Below are 19,014 nucleotides of genomic sequence, written 5' to 3'. Positions count from 1 at the left end.
GGAGTCAGAAAGACTGACTCGCTATTTATCCTGTATGCGCCCAACAAGTTGGGTGCACCTGCTTCAAAGCAGACTATTGCTCGCTGGATCTGTAGTACGATTCAGCTTGCACATTCTGCGGCTGGACTGCCGCATCCTAAATCAGTGAAAGCCCATTCCACGAGGAAGGTGGGCTCTTCTTGGGTGGCTGCCCGAGGGGTCTCGGCTCTACAACTTTGCCGAGCAGCTACTTGGTCGGGGTCAAACACATTTGCTAAATACTACAAGTTTGACACCCTGGCTGAGGAGGACCTAGAGTTTGCTCATTCGGTGCTGCAGAGTCATCCGCACTCTCCCGCCCGTTTGGGAGCTTTGGTATAATCCCCATGGTCCTTACGGAGTCCCAGCATCCACTTAGGACGTCAGAGAAAATAAGAATTTACTCACCGGTAATTCTATTTCTCTGACGTCCTAGTGGATGCTGGGAACTCCGTAAGGACCATGGGGAATAGCGGCTCCGCAGGAGACTGGGCACTAAAGTAAAAGCTTTATGACTAGCTGGTGTGCACTGGCTCCTCCCCCTATGACCCTCCTCCAAGCCTCAGTTAGATTTTTGTGCCCGGCCGAGAAGGGTGCATGCTAGGTAGCTCTCCAGAGCTGCTTAGAGTAAAAGTTTTAAATAGGTTTTTTTATTTTCAGTGAGACCTGCTGGCAACAGGCTCACTGCATCGTGGGACTAAGGGGAGAAGAAGCGAACTCACCTGAATGCAGAGTGGATTGGGCTTCTTGGCTACTGGACATTAGCTCCAGAGGGACGATCACAGGTTCAGCCTGGATGGGTCCCGGAGCCGCGCCGCCGGCCCCCTTACAGAGCCAGAAGAGCGAAGAGGTCCGGAAAAATCGGCGGCAGAAGACGTTCCTGTCTTCAATAAGGTAGCGCACAGCACTGCAGCTGTGCGCCATTGCTCTCAGCACACTTCACACTCCGGTCACTGAGGGTGCAGGGCGCTGGGGGGGAGCGCCCTGAGACGCAATAAAACATGTTTTAAACCTTATATGGCTAAAGAAATGCATCACATATAGCTCCTGGGCTATATGGATGCATTTAACCCCTGCCAGTTTTCCTAAAAAAAGCGGGAGAAAAGGCCGCCGAAAAGGGGGCGGAGCCTATCTCCTCAGCACACAAGCGCCATTTTCCCTCACAGCTCCGCTGGAAGGACGGCTCCCTGACTCTCCCCTGCAGTCCTGCTACAGAATCAGGGTAAAACAAGAGAGGGGGGGCACTAATTGGCAGAAAATACATATACAGCAGCTATAGAAGGGAGAAACACATATAAGGTTATCCCTGCATATATATATATAGCGCTCTGGTGTGTGCTGGCAAACTCTCCCTCTGTCTCCCCAAAGGGCTCGTGGGGTCCTGTCCTCTATCAGAGCATTCCCTGTGTGTGTGCTGTGTGTCGGTACGATTGTGTCGACATGTATGAGGAGGAAAATGATGTGGAGGCGGAGCAATTGCCTGTAATAGTGATGTCACCCCCTAGGGAGTCGACACCTGACTGGATGGTCGTATGGAAGGAATTACGTGACAGGGTCAGCACTTTGCAAAAAACTGTTGACGACATGAGACAGCCGGCAAATCAGTTAGTGCCTGTCCAGGCGTCTCAAACACCGTCAGGGGCTCTAAAGCGCCCGTTACCTCAGATGGTCGACACAGACACGGATACTGACTCCAGTGTCGACGGTGACGAGACAAACGTAATGTCCAGTAGGGCCACACGTTACATGATCACGGCAATGAAGGAGGCTTTGAACATTTCTGATACTACAAGTACCACAAAAAAGGGTATTATGTGGGGTGTGAAAAAACTACCCATAGTTTTTCCTGAATCAGATGAATTAAATGAGGTGTGTGACAAAGCGTGGGTTTCCCCCGATAAAAAACTGCTGATTTCTAATAAATTATTGGCATTATACCCTTTCCCGCCAGAGGTTAGGGCGCGTTGGGAAACACCCCCTAGGGTAGATAAGGCGCTCACACGCTTATCAAAACAAGTGGCGTTACCGTCTCCTGATACGGCCGCCCTCAAGGAACCAGCTGATAGAAAGCTGGAAAATATCCTAAAAGGTATATACACACATACTGGTGTTATACTACGACCAGCAATCGCCTCAGCCTGGATGTGCAGTGCTGGAGTGGCTTGGTCGGATTCCCTGACTGAAAATATTGATACCCTGGATAGGGACAGTATATTATTGACTATAGAGCATTTAAAGGATGCATTACTATATATGCGAGATGCACAGAGGGATATTTGCACCCTGGCATCAAGAGTAAGTGCGTTGTCCATTTCTGCCAGAAGAAGTTTATGGACACGACAGTGGTCAGGTGATGCGGATTCAAAACGGTATATGGAAGTTTTGCCATATAAAGGGGAGGAGTTATTTGGGGTCGGTCTATCAGACCTGGTGGCCACGGCGACGGCTGGGAAATCCACCTTTTTACCCCAGGTCACCTCTCAGCAGAAAAAGACACCGTCTTTTCAAACTCAGTCCTTTCGTCCCCATAAGGGCAAGCGGGCAAAAGGCCACTCATTTCTGCCCCGGGGCAGAGGAAGGGGAAAAAGACTGCAGCAAGCAGCCTCTTCCCAGGATCAGAAGCCCTCCCCCGCTTCTGCCAAGTCTTCAGCATGACGCTGGGGCTTTACAAGCGGACTCAGGCACGGTGGGGGCCCGTCTCAAAAAATTCAACGCGCAGTGGGCTCACTCGCAAGTAGACCCCTGGATCCTGCAGGTAGTATCACAGGGGTACAAATTGGAATTCGAGACGTCTCCCCCTCGCCGGTTCCTGAAGTCTGCTCTACCAACGTCTCCCTCCGACAGGGAGGCAGTATTGGAAGCTATTCACAAGCTGTATTCCCAGCAGGTGATAATCAAGGTACCCCTCCTACAACAGGGAAAGGGGTATTATTCCACGCTGTTTGTGGTACCGAAGCCGGACGGCTCGGTGAGACCGATTTTAAATCTCAAATCATTGAACACTTACATAAAAAGGTTCAAATTCAAGATGGAATCACTCAGAGCAGTGATAGCGAACCTGGAAGAAGGGGACTATATGGTGTCTCTGGACATCAAAGATGCTTATCTCCACGTCCCAATCTACCCTTCTCACCAAGGGTACCTCAGGTTTGTGGTACAGAACTGTCATTATCAGTTTCAGACGCTGCCGTTTGGATTGTCCACGGCACCACGGGTCTTTACCAAGGTAATGGCCGAAATGATGATTCTTCTTCGAAGAAAAGGCGTCTTAATTATCCCTTACTTGGACGATCTCCTGATAAGGGCAAGGTCCAGGGAACAGTTAGAGGTCGGAGTAGCACTATCTCAGGTGGTGCTACGTCAGCACGGGTGGATTCTAAATATTCCAAAATCGCAGCTGATTCCAACAACACGTCTACTGTTCCTAGGGATGATTCTGGACACAGTCCAGAAAAAGGTGTTTCTCCCGGAGGAGAAGGCCAGGGAGTTATCCGAGCTAGTCAGGAACCTCCTTAAACCAGGACAACTGTCAGTGCATCAATGCACAAGGGTCCTGGGAAAGATGGTGGCTTCTTACGAAGCGATTCCATTCGGAAGATTCCATGCAAAAACGTTTCAGTGGGATCTGCTGGACAAATGGTCCGGATCGCATCTTCAGATGCATCAGCGGATAACCCTATCTCCAAGAACAAGGGTGTCTCTCCTGTGGTGGTTGCAGAGTGCTCATCTTCTAGAGGGCCGCAGATTCGGCATTCAGGACTGGATTCTGGTGACCACGGATGCCAGCCTGAGAGGCTGGGGAGCAGTCACACAGGGAAGAAATTTCCAGGGCTTGTGGTCAAGCATGGAAACGTCTCTTCACATAAATATCCTGGAACTAAGGGCAATTTACAATGCCCTAAGTCAAGCAAGGCCTCTGCTTCAGGGTCAGTCGGTTTTGATCCAATCGGACAACATCACGGCAGTCGCCCACGTAAACAGACAGGGCGGCACAAGAAGCAGGAGGGCAATGGCAGAAGCTGCAAGAATTCTTCGCTGGGCGGAAAATCATGTGACAGCACTGTCAGCGGTGTTCATTCCGGGAGTGGACAACTGGGAAGCAGACTTCCTCAGCAGACACGACCTCCACCCGGGGGAGTGGGGACTTCACCCAGAAGTCTTCCACGTGATTGTAAACCGTTGGGAAAAACCAAAGGTGGACATGATGGCGTCTCGTCTCAACAAGAAACTAGACAGATATTGCGCCAGGTCAAGGGACCCTCAGGCAATAGCGGTGGACGCTCTGGTAACACCGTGGGTGTACCAGTCAGTGTATGTGTTCCCTCCTCTGCCTCTCATACCCAAAGTACTGAGAATCGTAAGGAGGAGAGGAGTAAGAACTATACTCGTGGCTCCGGATTGGCCAAGAAGGACTTGGTACCCGGAACTTCAAGAGATGCTCACGGAGGACCCGTGGCCTCTACCTCTCAGAAAGGACCTGCTCCAGCAGGGACCTTGTCTGTTCCAAGACTTACCGCGGCTGCGTTTGACGGCATGGAGGTTGAACGCCGGATCCTGAAGGAAAAAGGCATTCCAGATGAAGTCATCCCTACCCTGGTCAAGGCCAGGAAGGATGTAACCGCAAAACAACATCACCGCATTTGGCGAAAATATGTTGCGTGGTGTGAGGCCAAGAAGGCCCCTACAGAGGAATTTCAACTGGGTCGTTTCCTGCATTTCCTGCAAACAGGACTATCTATGGGCCTAAAATTAGGGTCCATTAAGGTTCAAATTTCGGCCCTGTCAATCTTCTTCCAAAAAGAACTGGCTTCAGTGCCTGAAGTTCAGACGTTTGTCAAAGGGGTACTGCATATACAGCCTCCTTTTGTGCCTCCAGTGGCACCTTGGGATCTCAATGTAGTGTTGATTCTCCTAAAATCACATTGGTTTGAACCACTCACCACTGTGGAATTGAAATATCTCACATGGAAAGTGGTCATGCTGTTAGCCCTGGCTTCAGCCAGGCGTGTCTCAGAATTGGCGGCTTTATCATATAAAAGCCCTTACCTAATTTTTCATTCAGACAGGGCAGAACTGAGGACTCGCCCTCAATTTCTCCCTAAGGTGGTTTCAGCGTTTCACATGAACCAGCCTATTGTGGTACCTGCGGCTACTAGGGACTTGGAGGACTCCAAGTTGCTGGACGTAGTCAGGGCCCTGAAAATATGTTTCTAGGACGGCTGGAGTCAGAAAATCTGACTCGCTGTTTATCCTGTATGCACCCAACAAGCTGGGTGCTCCTGCTTCTAAGCAGACGATTGCTCGTTGGATTTGTAGTACAATTCAGCTTGCACATTCTGTGGCAGGCCTGCCACAGCCAAAATCTGTAAAAGCCCATTCCACAAGGAAAGTGGGCTCATCTTGGGCGGCTGCCCGAGGGGTCTTGGCTTTACAACTTTGCCGAGCAGCTACTTGGTCAGGGGCAAACACGTTTGCTAAATTTTACAAATTCGATACCCTGGCTGAGGAGGACCTGGAGTTCTCTCATTCGGTGCTGCAGAGTCATCCGCACTCTCCCGCCCGTTTGGGAGCTTTGGTATAATCCCCATGGTCCTTACGGAGTTCCCAGCATCCACTAGGACGTCAGAGAAAATAAGAATTTACTTACCGATAATTCTATTTCTCATAGTCCGTAGTGGATGCTGGGCGCCCATCCCAAGTGCGGATTGTCTGCAATACTTGTATATAGTTATTGTTAAAAAAAATCGGGTTGTTTATTGTTGTGAGCCATCTTTTCAGAGGCTCCTACGTTTATCATACTGTTAACTGGGTTCAGATCACAAGTTGTACGGTGTGATTGGTGTGGCTGGTATGAGTCTTACCCGGGATTCAAGATCCTTCCTTATTATGTACGCTCGTCCGGGCACAGTATCCTAACTGAGGCTTGGAGGAGGGTCATAGGGGGAGGAGCCAGTGCACACCATCTAGTCATAAAGCTTTTACTTTTGTGCCCAGTCTCCTGCGGAGCCGCTATTCCCCATGGTCCTTACGGAGTTCCCAGCATCCACTACGGACTATGAGAAATAGAATTATCGGTAAGTAAATTCTTATTTTCTCGTAGTCCGTAGTGGATGCTGGGCGCCCATCCCAAGTGCGGATTGTCTGCAATACTTGTATATAGTTATTGTTTAACTAAAGGGTTATTGTTGAGCCATCTGTTGAGAGGCTCAGTTGTTCTCATACTGTTAACTGGGTATTGTATCACGAGTTATACGGTGTGATTGGTGTGGCTGGTATGAGTCTTACCTGGGATTCAAAATCCTTCCTTATTGTGTCAGCTCTTCCGGGCACAGTATCCTAACTGAAGTCTGGAGGAGGGTCATAGTGGGAGGAGCCAGTGCACACCAGTAGTCTAAAGCTTTCTTTTAGTTGTGCCCAGTCTCCTGCGGAGCCGCTATTCCCCATGGTCCTTACGGAGTCCCAGCATCCACTACGGACTACGAGAAATAGAATTACCGGTGAGTAAATTCTTATTTTTTTTACCATATATTCCCCAACAGCAAAAGAAAGTAACACCCTATCAGATGCAGTCCTTTCGGTCGCACAAGTCCAGAAGAGGTCGGGGATCCTCTTTCCTCGCCAGAGGTAAGGGCAGAGCCAAAAGAGCACCTGCTTCGGCAGGTGCCCAGGAACAAAACTCCTCCCCGGCTGCTCCAAAACCCACAGCATGACTCTGGGGCTCCCCTGAGGGAGTCCGCACCGGTGGGGGGCACGTCTTCGACTTTTCAGTCAGGCCTGGGTCAGTTCAGACCTGAATCCCTGGGTGTTGGAAATAGTTTCCCAGGGTTACAAATTGGAATTCGAGGAGGTGCCCCCGTGCCGATTTTTCATATCTGCCCTACCAGCTTCCACATTGGAAAGGGATATAGTGTTAGCTGCAATTCAAACGCTGTGTATACAGCAAGTGATAATCAAGGTTCCCCTGCACCAGCAGGGGAAGAGGTTACTACTCAACCCTATTTGTGGTCCCGAAACCGGACGGTTCGGTCAGACCTATTTTGAATCTGAAATCCCTAAACCTGTAAATAAAAAGATTCAAATTCAAAATGGAATCACTCAGAGCGATAAAAGCCAACATGGAGGAGGGGGAGTTTATGGTGTCTCTGGACATAAAGGATGCGTACCTTCATGTCCCCATATATGCCCCCCATCAGGAATACCTAAGATTCGCTGTACAGGATTGTCATTACCAATTTCAGACGTTGCCGCTTGGACTTTCCACGGCCCCGAGGATTTTCACCAAGATGATGGTGGTCCTGCGCAAGCATGGAATCACAATTATCCCATACTTGGACGATCTCCTGATAAAAGCGAGATCAAGGGAGAAATTGCTGAGCAGTGTGGCGCTCTCTCTGAGAGTGCTCCAACAACCCGGTTGGTTTCTAAATCTACCGAAGTCACAGTTGATTCCGACAACTCGACTACCGTTCCTAGGTATGATACTGGATACGGAACAAATGAAGGTCTTCCTCCCAATAGAGAAAGCCCAGGACATCCAGAACATGGTCAGAGACCTGCTAAAACCGAAAAGGGTGTCAGTTCACCAATGCACTCGAGTTCTGGGAAAAATGGTGGCGGCCTACGACGCCATTCCCTTCGGAAGGTTCCATGTAAGGACTTTTCAATAGGACTTTCTGGACAAGTGGTCCGGGTCCCATCTGCCCTTACATCGGAAAATAACTCTGTCCCCAGGGGCCAGAGTGTCTCTCCTGTGGTGGTTGCAAAGTTCTCACCTGCTGGAGGGTCGCAGGTTCGGAATTCAGGATTGGGTCCTGGTTACCACGGACGCGAGCCTCCAAGGATGGGGAGCGGTCACACAAGGAAAAAAATTTCAGGGTCTTTGGTCAGACCAGGAGTCCTGTCTACACATCAATGTGTTGGAACTCAGGGCCATTTACAACGGCCTTCGACAAGCGGAGAGTCTTCTTCGAAACCTACCGGTTCTGATTCAATCAGACAATGTCACAGCAGTGGCTCATGTGAACCGCCAAGACGGGACAAGAAGCAGAGTCGCGATGGCGGAAGCCACAAGGATTCTTCGCTGGGCGGAAAATCATGTAAGCGCTCTGTCGGCTGGGAAGCAGACTTCCTCAGCAGACACGATTTCCATCCAGGAGAGTGGGGACTTCATCAAGAGGTCTTTGGGAAACTCCTCAAATAGACATGATGGCGTCACGCCTCAACAAAAAGCTTTGGAGGTATTGTGCCAGGTCTCGGGACCCTCAGGCAGTGGCAGTAGATGCTCTGATAACACCGTGGCTGTTCAAATCGGTCTACGTGTTTCCTCCTCTTCCTCTCATCACAAAAGTGTTGAGGATCGTAAGGCAAAGAAACGTACAGACAATACTCGTTGTCCCAGACTGGCCTCGAAGGGCCTGGTACTCAGATCTACAAGAGATGCTCACAGGAGATCCCTGGCCTCTTCCTCTGAGGGAAAACCTGTTACAACAGGGGCCCTGTGTATTTCAAGACTTACCGCGGTTGAACGCCGAAGCCTAGCAAAAAAGGGGATTCCGGAAGAGGTCATCCCTACTTTAATAAAGGCCAGGAAGGAGGTGACGGTTAAGCATTATCACCGTATCTGGCGAAAGTATGTGTCTTGGTGTGAGACCAATAATGCACCTACGGAAGATTTTCATCTGGGTCGTTTTCTCCACTTCCTACAGACAGGAGTGGATGTGGGCCTGAAATTAGGCTCTGTTAAAGTACAGATTTCGGCCCTCTCGATTTTCTTTCAGAAGGAATTGGCTTCTCTTCCAGAAGTCCAGACGTTTGTAAAGGGAGTGCTGCATATCTAGCCCCCATTTGTGCCTCCAGTGGCACCATGAGACCTGAACGTGGTGTTGCAGTTCCTAAAATCACACTGGTTTGAAACGCTTAACAAGGTTGAGTTGAAATTTCTTACCTGGAAGGTGGTCATGCTGTTGGCCTTGGCATCAGCAAGGCGAGTGTCTGAATTGGCGGCTTTGTCACACAAGAGCCCCTACTTGATTTTTCATGTGGATCGAGCTGAATTGAGGACACGTCCGCAATTTTTGCCTAAAGTGGTTTCTTCATTCCATATGAATCAACCTATTGTGGTGCCTGTGGCTATATGTGACCCGGAGGATTCCAGATCCCTGGATGTAGTCAGGGCCTTAAAAATTTATGTAGCCAGAACGGCTAAAATTAGGAAAACAGAGGCTCTGTTTGTCCTGTGTGCTGCTAATAAGATTGGCGCACCTGCTTCGAAGCAGACTATTGCTCGCTGGATCTGTAATACGATTCAGCAGGCTCATTCTACGGCTGGATTGCCGGTACCAAATTCGGTTAAAGCCCATTCCACTAGGAAGGTGGGCTCTTCTTGGGCCGCTGCCCGAGGCGTCTCTGCATTACAGCTTTGCCGAGCGGCGACTTGGTCGGGGTCAAACACTTTTGCTAAATTCTACAAGTTTGATACCCTGGCTGATGAGGACCTAGCGTTTGCTCAGTCGGTGCTGCAGAGTCATACGCACTCTCCCGTCCGATTGGATGCTTTGGTATAAACCCCATGGTCCTTACGGAGTCCCCAGCATCCTCTAGGACGTAAGAGAAAATAAGATTTTAAACCTACCGGTAAATCTATTTCTCCTAGTCCGTAGAGGATGCTGGGCGCCCGTCCCAGTGCGGAAACTCTGCAAGACTTGTATATAGTTGTTGCTTACATAAGGGTTATGTTACAGTTGGAATAGGTCTTGGACCGTTACTGTTGTTTTGTTCATACTGTTAACTGGTTATGTATGTTCCAGGTTACATGGTATGATTGGTGTGGGCTGGTATGAATCTTGCCCTTGGATTGCTAAATCCTGCCTTGTATTGTCCATCTCCTCTGGGCACAGTTCTCTAACTGAGGTCTGGAGGAGGGGCATAGAGGGAGGAGCCAGTGCACACCCATAGTCCAAGTTCTCTTTAGGTGCCCTATCTCCTGCGGAGCCCGTCTATACCCCATGGTCCTTACGGAGTCCCCAGCATCCTCTACGGACTAGGAGAAATAGATTTACCGGTAGGTTTAAAATCTTATTTTCTCCCTTTGTGGCCCTTCTAGTGCCATACTCTCACATTTGTGCTTGCAGCCCTATGGCCCTAAAACAATCTTGGCACTCTGCATCCTTCCAGAAATGCCCCTGACTAGCTCCAAAGTTCTACCACATGCCACCACTTGACATAAAATACCCTGCACATGCTCTCAGCTCTGATAGGAACTTGAAACACCCCACATGCCACTCTGATCTCCCCTCATGGTACTCGGGCCTCCACTTAAACCTCCACACCTGGTCTAACAAATTAGCAAACTTTATAAAAAAATACTGTACTTCTATCGTGGAGTCCAGCCTGCAGGAGAGGGACTGAGAGTTGTGATGTAGCATAATAATACTTGGCTGTGCTACCTCACCTCCCTGCAGTGTATAGAAAAAACAATAATTCAGTGGAGCACATAGCCAGTAGCTATAAATGAATACATATTCATTGATGTCTGAGTTTTAGGTAGTGCCTGAATGCCGTTCTAGCTTCCAGCACATGGGTGCTGTATCCTAGAATTGGATAGCAGCATCAAGGGCTGAGAAATGGAGACGTTCCAGCTGCAATTCTGAGGTAATGGTAGGATAATTTGGGAGAGTCTCCTCCTACCTAGTTGCTAGTGGAGATCTTAGTGAGGAAAAAGGGTGGACTTCTCCTTTGGTTACATCTACTGTGTGGGGACAGATAACCGAAAAAGGAGATTTATGGTAGACTTACCATTGTTAAATCTCTTTCTGCAAAGTACATTGGTAGAGAAGATCTTGATCCGGAGAGGCACAAACAGGCTAAAGCTTTCCCAGGATGCATTGTGGGGCCTCCTCTATAACCCCACCTCCAGGCACTGTGAGCTCTGTTTTGTTAACCAGTCCAACGTAGGAGCAGGCAGAAGAGAAGGCAGATGTTAGTCACATAGAACCACATTCTCACGACAGGAGAAGGGACCAGCGGCTAATGCCATACAAACCCATAGAAGCTAGGTGTGTCAGGGTGGGCGCCCTGTGGAACCCAATGTACTTCGCAGAAAGAGATTTAACAATGGTAAATCTCCTTTTCTGCAGCAGGGTACATTGGTTTCCACATGGAAACATCGGGGATGTCCTAAAGCAGTTCCTCAAGGGAGGGGACGCGCCTTAGCGGGTATGAGAACCCGGCGTCCAAAGCAAGCATCCTGGGAGGTGGAAGTATCAAAGGCATAGAACCTAATGAACGTGTTCACTGAGGACCACGTAGCCGCCTTGCACAATTGTTCAGCGGACGCGCCATGGCGGGACGCTCGAAGGTCCAACAGACCGACTAGAATGGGCAATAATAGCAGCAGGGACTGGGAGTCCAGCCTGTGCTTAAGCTTGTGCATTCACCATTCTAATCCCATCTGGCCAGGGATTGCATATTCGCAGGCCAGCCACGTTTGTGAAAACCAAACCGTACAAAAAGGGAATCTGACCTCCAGATAGAGGCAGTACTCTTCACGTATATACGGAGAGCCCGTATTGCATCCAAAGACTGCTCTTTGGAGGACAAACCAGAAGAGATGAAAGCCGGAACCACAATCTCTTGGTTTAGGTGTAAAGATGACACCACCTTAGGTAAATAACCAGGGCGAGTTTTAAGAACTGCCCGGTCACCGTTAAATATCAGGAAAGGTGGACGACAGGACAAAGCGCCTAAGTCTGACACCCTCCTAGCAGAGGCAATAGCCAGTAGGCACAGGACCTTGATTGTGAACCATTTAAGGTCCACTGACTCAACAGGTTCAAATGGAGACTCTTGCGGGGCATTCAGGCCAACAGACAGATCCCATGGAGCCACAGGAGGGACATAAGGATGCTGAATCCGTAAAACACCCTGAGTGAAAGTATGAACATCAGGAATAGACGCAATTTTTCTCTGAAACCACACTGACAAGGCAGATATATGAACCTTGAGGGAGGCCAGACGAAAGCTGAAGCCCAGGCCTTGTTGCAGAAAAGCAAGAAATCTGGAAGTTCCAAATTTGTTTGCATCATAATTCTTAGCAGCACACCAGGTGAAGTAAGAATTCCAGACCCTGTAATATATCTGTGCAAATGCTGGTTTTCGGGTCTTTTTTTGGATAACCGCCTTGGAGAATCCTTTGGCCCTCAGCAGTGATGCTTCAAGAGCTACGCCGTCAAAGCCAGTCTGGCCAGGTCCGGGTAGACACAAGGGCCCTGAACGAGGAGGTCTGGGCATTGAAGAAGTAGAAGAGGATGCTCTATCGATAGACCCTGCAGGTCTGAGAACCAATGCCATCTGGGCCACGCTGGAGCGACTAGAAGTAGTATTCCTCCTCCTTGTTTGAACTTCCGTAGTACCTTGGGCAGGAGTGACACTGGAGGGAACACATAGGGCAGCCGAAAGTTCCATGGAATTGCCAGTGCGTCCATGAACGCTGCTTGAGGATCGCTGGTTCTTGATCCGAAGACCAGAACTTAGTGATTGTGTCGACGCCCATCAGGTCTACATCTGGTAGGTCCCATTTGTCCACTAGGAGGTGAAACACTTCCTGAAGAAGACTCCACTCTCCGGCATGCATGTCCTGACGACTGAGGAAATCTGCTTCCCAGTTGAGGACTACCGGAATGAACACTGCCCATATTGCTGGCAGATGGCGTTCCGCCCAAAGAAGAATTTTTGACACTTCCATCATTGCCGTGTGGCTTCGAGAGCCTCCTTGATGATTTATGTATACCACCGTGGTGGCGTTGTCTGACCGTACTTGAACAGGCTTGTTCTTAAAACAGAGGCAATTCCAGAATGTTTATTGGGAGGAGTGATTCCTCCTGGTCCTCCGACCCTGGAAAGAGTGTTGCTTAAACACCGCACCTCAGACTGGCATCCGTAGTCGGTAAGACCCAGTTGGGGATCCAGAAGGGATGGCCTCTGTTGAACTGCAGGTCAGCGATGGGCGAACTTCCGGAGTCGAGGAGATCATGTGAGACCTGATCCGATGAGGTAGGCCATCCCACTTGGAAAGGATTAACCTCTGCAGAGGGTGGGAATGAAATTGAGCGTACTCTACCATGTTGAAAGCAGACACCATCAGGCCTAGTACATGCATTGCCGAGTGTATCGACACTCTTGGGCGAGAGGGGGGGGGGGGGGGGGAGAGAGGAGTATCTTATCCTGTCCTGAAGCTTCAGGACCTTCTCTGGAGACAGAAACAGCCGTGTGTGTGTGTGTCCAGCAGCGGCCCCAGGTGCACTATGCACGAGCAAGGGCCAGCGAGGACTTCTTCCAGTTGATGAGCCATCTGTGGGCTTGTAGGAAGTTTACTGTCAGTTGCAGATGAGTGAGGAGGACATCGTGGGAGTTTGCCAGGATCAGCAAGTCGTCCAGATACGTCAGGATCCTTACTCCCTGGCGACTGAGATGAGCCATAACCTTTGTGAAGATCCGAGGGTCCGTGGCCAGTCCAAACGGCAGAGCCTGGAAATTATAGTGAAGGTTGCCAATAGCAAACTGCAGATATTGCTGATGCGATATGGCAATAGGTATATGCAGGTAAGCATCTTGTATATCCAGGGATACCATATAATCTCCGGGTTCCATGGCCAGTACAATTGAGCGCAGTTTCCATACGGAACTTGGATACTCTCACAAACTTGTTCAGTGATTTCAGGTTTAGTATAGGCCGGAAAGGCCCATTGTTTTTCGGTACTGGAAACAGGGTCGAGTAGTATCCTCTGCCTCTCTGGGATAGAGATACCGGCACTACCACTCCTGTATCCAGGAAGAAACCCACAACCATTTGTAGAGCTTGCACCTTTAACAGATCCGAAGGGATAACCGTTGTGCAGAACTGGAGTGGGGGATGCCTCTTGAAAGGGGCTGCGTACCCGTGAGAGACAACTTCTCGCACCCATGCGTCTGAAGTGGTCTTTAACCAGACCTGGGGGAAATCGCAGAAGTCTGCCTCCCACCGTGGGATTCCCCAGGGGGAGGCTTGTCCCATCATGCAGCAGGCTTGTGGTGTTTAGAAACAGGCTGACGGGATGCCCAGGATTGTTTAGCCTTGGGCTTTGTGGTTTTGGAAGCACAAGATTGTCTCGGGTATGCCAGACCTTTTGCTTTCCCTGGAGGCCGAAAAGTGGTACCTTTTTTACCTTCTGTGCAGAATGAGTAGTGTTAAGGAGAAATGCAGTCTTAGTAGCTGCCAAAGTCAGCCACAGGTACTTGTACACTTGATCTTAACGAACGCCGTCTTAATATCGACATGTAGAATACTTAAGTGCTTGTAAAACCACGGCGCTGATGTACAGGTGGGTTTACAAAGGAGACCTTGCGCTGCAGTCCCGGAGACCAGTCGCATCTATTTTAGAAAATGGCACCCAGCGTCTCGGTTAGGGAGTGAGGGAGTGTGTGAGGCAGCTCCAGGGCGAGAACGACAGCAGTAGATGGCGCCCTGGGCCGAGGGAGAGGCTACAGGTCAAGCACCGGTTCCCCTATACTGGACTTCACCACCTGGTACTATGGGGTCTTATTAAGATGGATATTAGTATATCCGACCTGTACTCCTATGCCCTGGTGGATATAACGGGGGTCCCTGCTCGGTTACAGTGTCCACGCCAGCGTCGCAGTCAGTCTCCCTAGACTGCGACAGGAACGAGATTTAGTGGCGGGTCCCACCTGGGGCAATCTCTTACCTCCTCCCCATAGCAGCCACACGAACCAGGAGAAGCGTCTGCGACAGTGTGCTTAGAGCTGGAGCGTCTCCGCCGCAAGTACCCGGGAACAGGCCGCTGGAGTGTGCTATGCCGCTTGGGAGGTGATGGAGCTGCAGCACTGAAGTGTCACCATGACATACAGCGCTGGCAGCCCAGTAATGAAGACCTTTTCTTTCAGAAAAAGCTTTTTCGGGGCTGCCCAGTGCAGCCCTCCTGTTAGTGACTGCTTCTACAGGCACCAACTCAAAACTGAGCTCACAGTGCCTGGAGGCGGAGTTATAGAGGAGGCCCCACAATGCATCCTGGGACAGCCTAAAGCTTTAACCTGTTGGTGCCTCTGGATCATGATCCACCCGATGTTTCCCTATGGAAACCAATGCACCCTGCTGCAGAAATAAATACTTGTGAATGACTCCACATGAGTTATTGTACATCTTTTGTTAGTGACCGGAACTACAGTCATATGTTGTAAGTACATTTTATATAATACAGGTTATACTCATGTTTATGGAAATAAATGTGATCCTCATTATAGTGTCTGCTATAAGATATTTTGTTATGTAGAAGTGTATTATTTTACCTGTAACTTCTAAGTAGTGTAAGGCAATTTCCCAAACCAATTCAAGTTTTAAGGATAATCATACATGAGCACGTGTCAATTTGTGCCTCCGTCAATTTGATGTAACCATCTGGGCTGAAGCATGGATGTCCCTAAAACCTGGACTGTAATGGAGGAGCTTGGGAAACTCTGCTGTTTGGAGTTTATTTTTTTTCAACCTATTACAAAATCTGAAATGATTAGGCATACTGTACCGGGTTGGGTATACGCGGGGATCCCAGGTACGCTCGCCACAGGTTCTTTTCCCACTCTATGGGTGTCGTGGACATCCACAAGTGGGAATAGTCCCTGTCAGTCGGCATACTGACTCAGGATTCTAAGGGTGCGGGATGTAGGGTTTTATATAACTACATCCCTACTGTACTGTCCACTTTTTTTTTTAATATATATTAAGTGGATTTCCTCTTTTGCCAGGGGAGATCTCGTATGAGGCTGCACTTGACTCCTAGCTTAAACCTCTAACAAATAGAATCAGGGCTACAGTTTTTAAAGAAATGTAAGTTAGTTCTTTCTAAGACTGTTTGCTGTTAATTCTGTAATGCAACCAATAACAAATGCATGTACTACACCAGTTGCAGAACTTTAGTGCTGTGTGGAATACTTATATTTAGTAGCTAATGCTTCAATATTCCTTTTTTTTTTTTCTTTATCTTTTGTAGATGGACCATATGGAATATTTGCTGGCAGAGATGCTTCCAGAGGACTTGCCACATTTCGCATCGATAGAGATGTACTTAGAGATGATTATGATGACCTGTCCGATCTAAATGCTGTGCAAATGGAAAGTGTTCGAGAGTGGGAGATGCAGTTTAATGGTATAAACAAGCTGTAAACTGTATGACGTACATGCAGTAACACTGCACTGGCAAAGATGATGTATGAAGCCATTATCACATTGATTTAGTTTTTCTTTAAACATTATATTCTATAGCTGCCCCCTGTCTAGAGCATAGATAAAGACTGACAAAATGTACTGCATTTTTCTGAAGTAGAGGTACTTGATAGCTTAGGGAAAGAATACAGTTCTAGGTTGGCATGACCGAGACACTTCATGACAAAGATTTGATGGCCTGTATTCTCATGTATAATGGATTAGCTGCAGCCACTGTGAAAGGGCATGCTAATACCAAATTGCTGATCTGCTTGTGTAACAGTTGCTAATCACATTCATAGTCAGTGTTTCAGCAAAGCAACTTATGAAGCAATTCATGCACATACAATATTTGTGTGTTTGTTTTAGCACACTACAGTAAATGTAGCATATACAGTTGCAATAATATAATGTTTAGCTCTTATTTAAGACTATTTTAAATGTATTCTAGGTATATGGATCTATTTATTTTAGCAGCTGGATCCCTGTTTGTAAGAAGATATGAATGCACATCTACATGTTAGTTGGGCAAGACTCAAGTTGCTATAATGTGGCTGCCATCCGTGAATCTTGCTATCTTTAATCAGTCTTGTTACGTTCCAGAGATCCATTGTAAGAGAGAATATAGTAGAGATTTATTAATTTTGGTCAGCTGAAATTTTCTAGGAACAGTCCAAAGTATCTTCATATGTCAGTGTGCCAAAAATGTTCTTTGCAAAGTGTTTCTTAGAACAGTCCAAAGTATCTTCATATGTCAGTGTGCCAAAAATGTTCTTTGCAAAGTGTTTCTTACTGAGAAATTTCTTTTAACAGAAAACTACGAGTACGTTGGCCGCTTACTGAAACCAGGAGAAGAGCCATCTGAATACACGGATGAGGAAGATGCACGGGATCATTCAAAACAGGAATGAACTTTGTTAGTAACCAAAGTCAGGGGCCTTTCAGAAACTGCAACCTGTTATTTCCCAACAACAAACATGGACCTTTTGGGTGGGACATGTGCTCAACACTATTGTCCAGATTTTGTACAAAGAAATAAGAGTAATGCATAATATTTCAAGAGGTTTTTTAATAGGCATCGTGATCCTCACTGCCAACCGTTTTGCTCCCCAAAGCTACCTTCCCCATCCAGGAGTTGCTGAATCAGTATAATGAACCATAGTCCAGGAATACAGTTTTGTGGAAAAACGTGTGTATAGCTATACCTGTGTTTTGTCAGTAATTTTGGACATGTATTTGAAAACTGTCAGTAGCTCCTTTTAATTCCTTGTTGGCCGATAACTCTAGCCGGGTATGGTCCATGTGGGCAGAGTTTTACAAACACAACAGCGGAACCAGGATACCACACAGTTTGTGCGCTCTTCCAAGCGAAGTAGAATTGCTGAAGTCCCCTGTTCTTTTTCCTTTCTCGACATTTGTCAGACTGCACTACTGAACCCAATGTTCTTGTTGTTTTGTAAGTACTTATTCACTAGCAAAGTCAGGTTGCCATCTCATTTTTCTGAAAGAACTGCAGGTGAAAGTTACATTTTTTTTATTTTTTTTTATTTGTTTTCAATTTTTTTGTGGGAAGGGGTTAAAAAAAAAAAAAAAAAATTCCACTGATGAAATGTTCAACACTTCAATTACAGCAGCTGTTGGCCTGGTTAGATGTAGGGGGTGAGGGAGTATAAATCCACTTGTATTAAAGGCAGCCTTTCCAGCAAATGGTAGGATAATGTTTAATCTGCACTCCTCATGAAATCAATTGGAACGACTTTGCTGCTGCAGAGGGCTCGTACCCATTGATGAAATGCAGCAGTCTCCTGCAGCAGCACAGCTGTTCTCTATGTGCCTTACTTCTTCTTAAGACTTGAATTGCTTTAAGGGAATAGGAAAACCCATTATGTATTAGTTCAAGGTCACTGCAAGCAGCTTTGGTACTGAAGTTGATGTTGTATATTGACTGGAAAGCCTTCATGTCATTCTGTGTAAATAGAATGGGGGGAAAAAAGGAAATCTGCAGTATTACTGCCATATATATATGTTAGCATACATAAAGGTAGCCTTGTAGTGGGCAGAAGCACCCCCTCATACCGCAGCACTGCTTTATGTTACTCAGAAGAGAAGTTCAGTCTACATGTTTATGTGGAGTAGTCTGTATGCCTGGCAGAGTGTGTGGATATGTGAGAGATGTGAGCTGTGTTTTCTGAGGAAACTGTAAATATGGGTACCATTTTAATAAAGCATGTACATTAAACCAAATTAGTCCTATTCGATCAATTGTAAAGTTTTAATGGTGCAGAGTCCTGGTAGTGTATAATGACTGGAGAGTGACTGTTGTAAACTACACAGAAATGAGCATTATATCACATTCTGTATAGTGGTACTGTCTATAGGTCTGCCCCCTGCAATCTTGCATCAGCAAAAGTGTTTTCTGTCTGTACAGACACAAGTCCTGTGGCCACATGACTGTCTGCTGAAGCATTGGTCCTGCAGAACAGTTTAATATGTTGCTGATAAATGAAATTAACATCAGAATGGAGAAAAACACAAGGAGCTGATAAACTTGCATTATTTTTAGGTAACTAATGCTGGTTGCCTTCTCACAATTTCCAAGTGTGGCCTCAAAGCAAGAGATTCCCAAGGATGATCCAGGATGCGGAGTCCCACGTGTGAGCCAGAAATTAGCCCAACTGCTTAATTACTGAGATCTGTATGACTTGTCTGTGTATGGCTTACATTTTTAATAACACGTGAAGTAG

General features: G+C 47.6%; 1 protein-coding gene across 1 annotated transcript in view; it reads left to right on the top strand.

The window, feature by feature from the left end:
* PGRMC2 (progesterone receptor membrane component 2) overlaps positions 1-18,514 on the top strand; it is a 41,831-nt gene extending 23,317 nt beyond the window's left edge. Inside the window, exons 2-3 of the mRNA XM_063920336.1 lie at positions 16,059-16,214; positions 17,084-18,514. Coding sequence (XP_063776406.1) covers positions 16,059-16,214; positions 17,084-17,181 — 254 coding nt within the window. The 3' untranslated portion in view covers positions 17,182-18,514. The remainder of the gene's footprint in view (positions 1-16,058; positions 16,215-17,083) is intronic.
* Positions 18,515-19,014: the final 500 nt, after the last annotated feature.

The sequence above is a fragment of the Pseudophryne corroboree genome, chromosome 1 (assembly GCF_028390025.1).
Source record: "Pseudophryne corroboree isolate aPseCor3 chromosome 1, aPseCor3.hap2, whole genome shotgun sequence".
NCBI classification, from domain to species: Eukaryota; Metazoa; Chordata; class Amphibia; order Anura; family Myobatrachidae; genus Pseudophryne; species Pseudophryne corroboree.
This window is presented reverse-complemented; position numbering and strand designations above follow the sequence as displayed.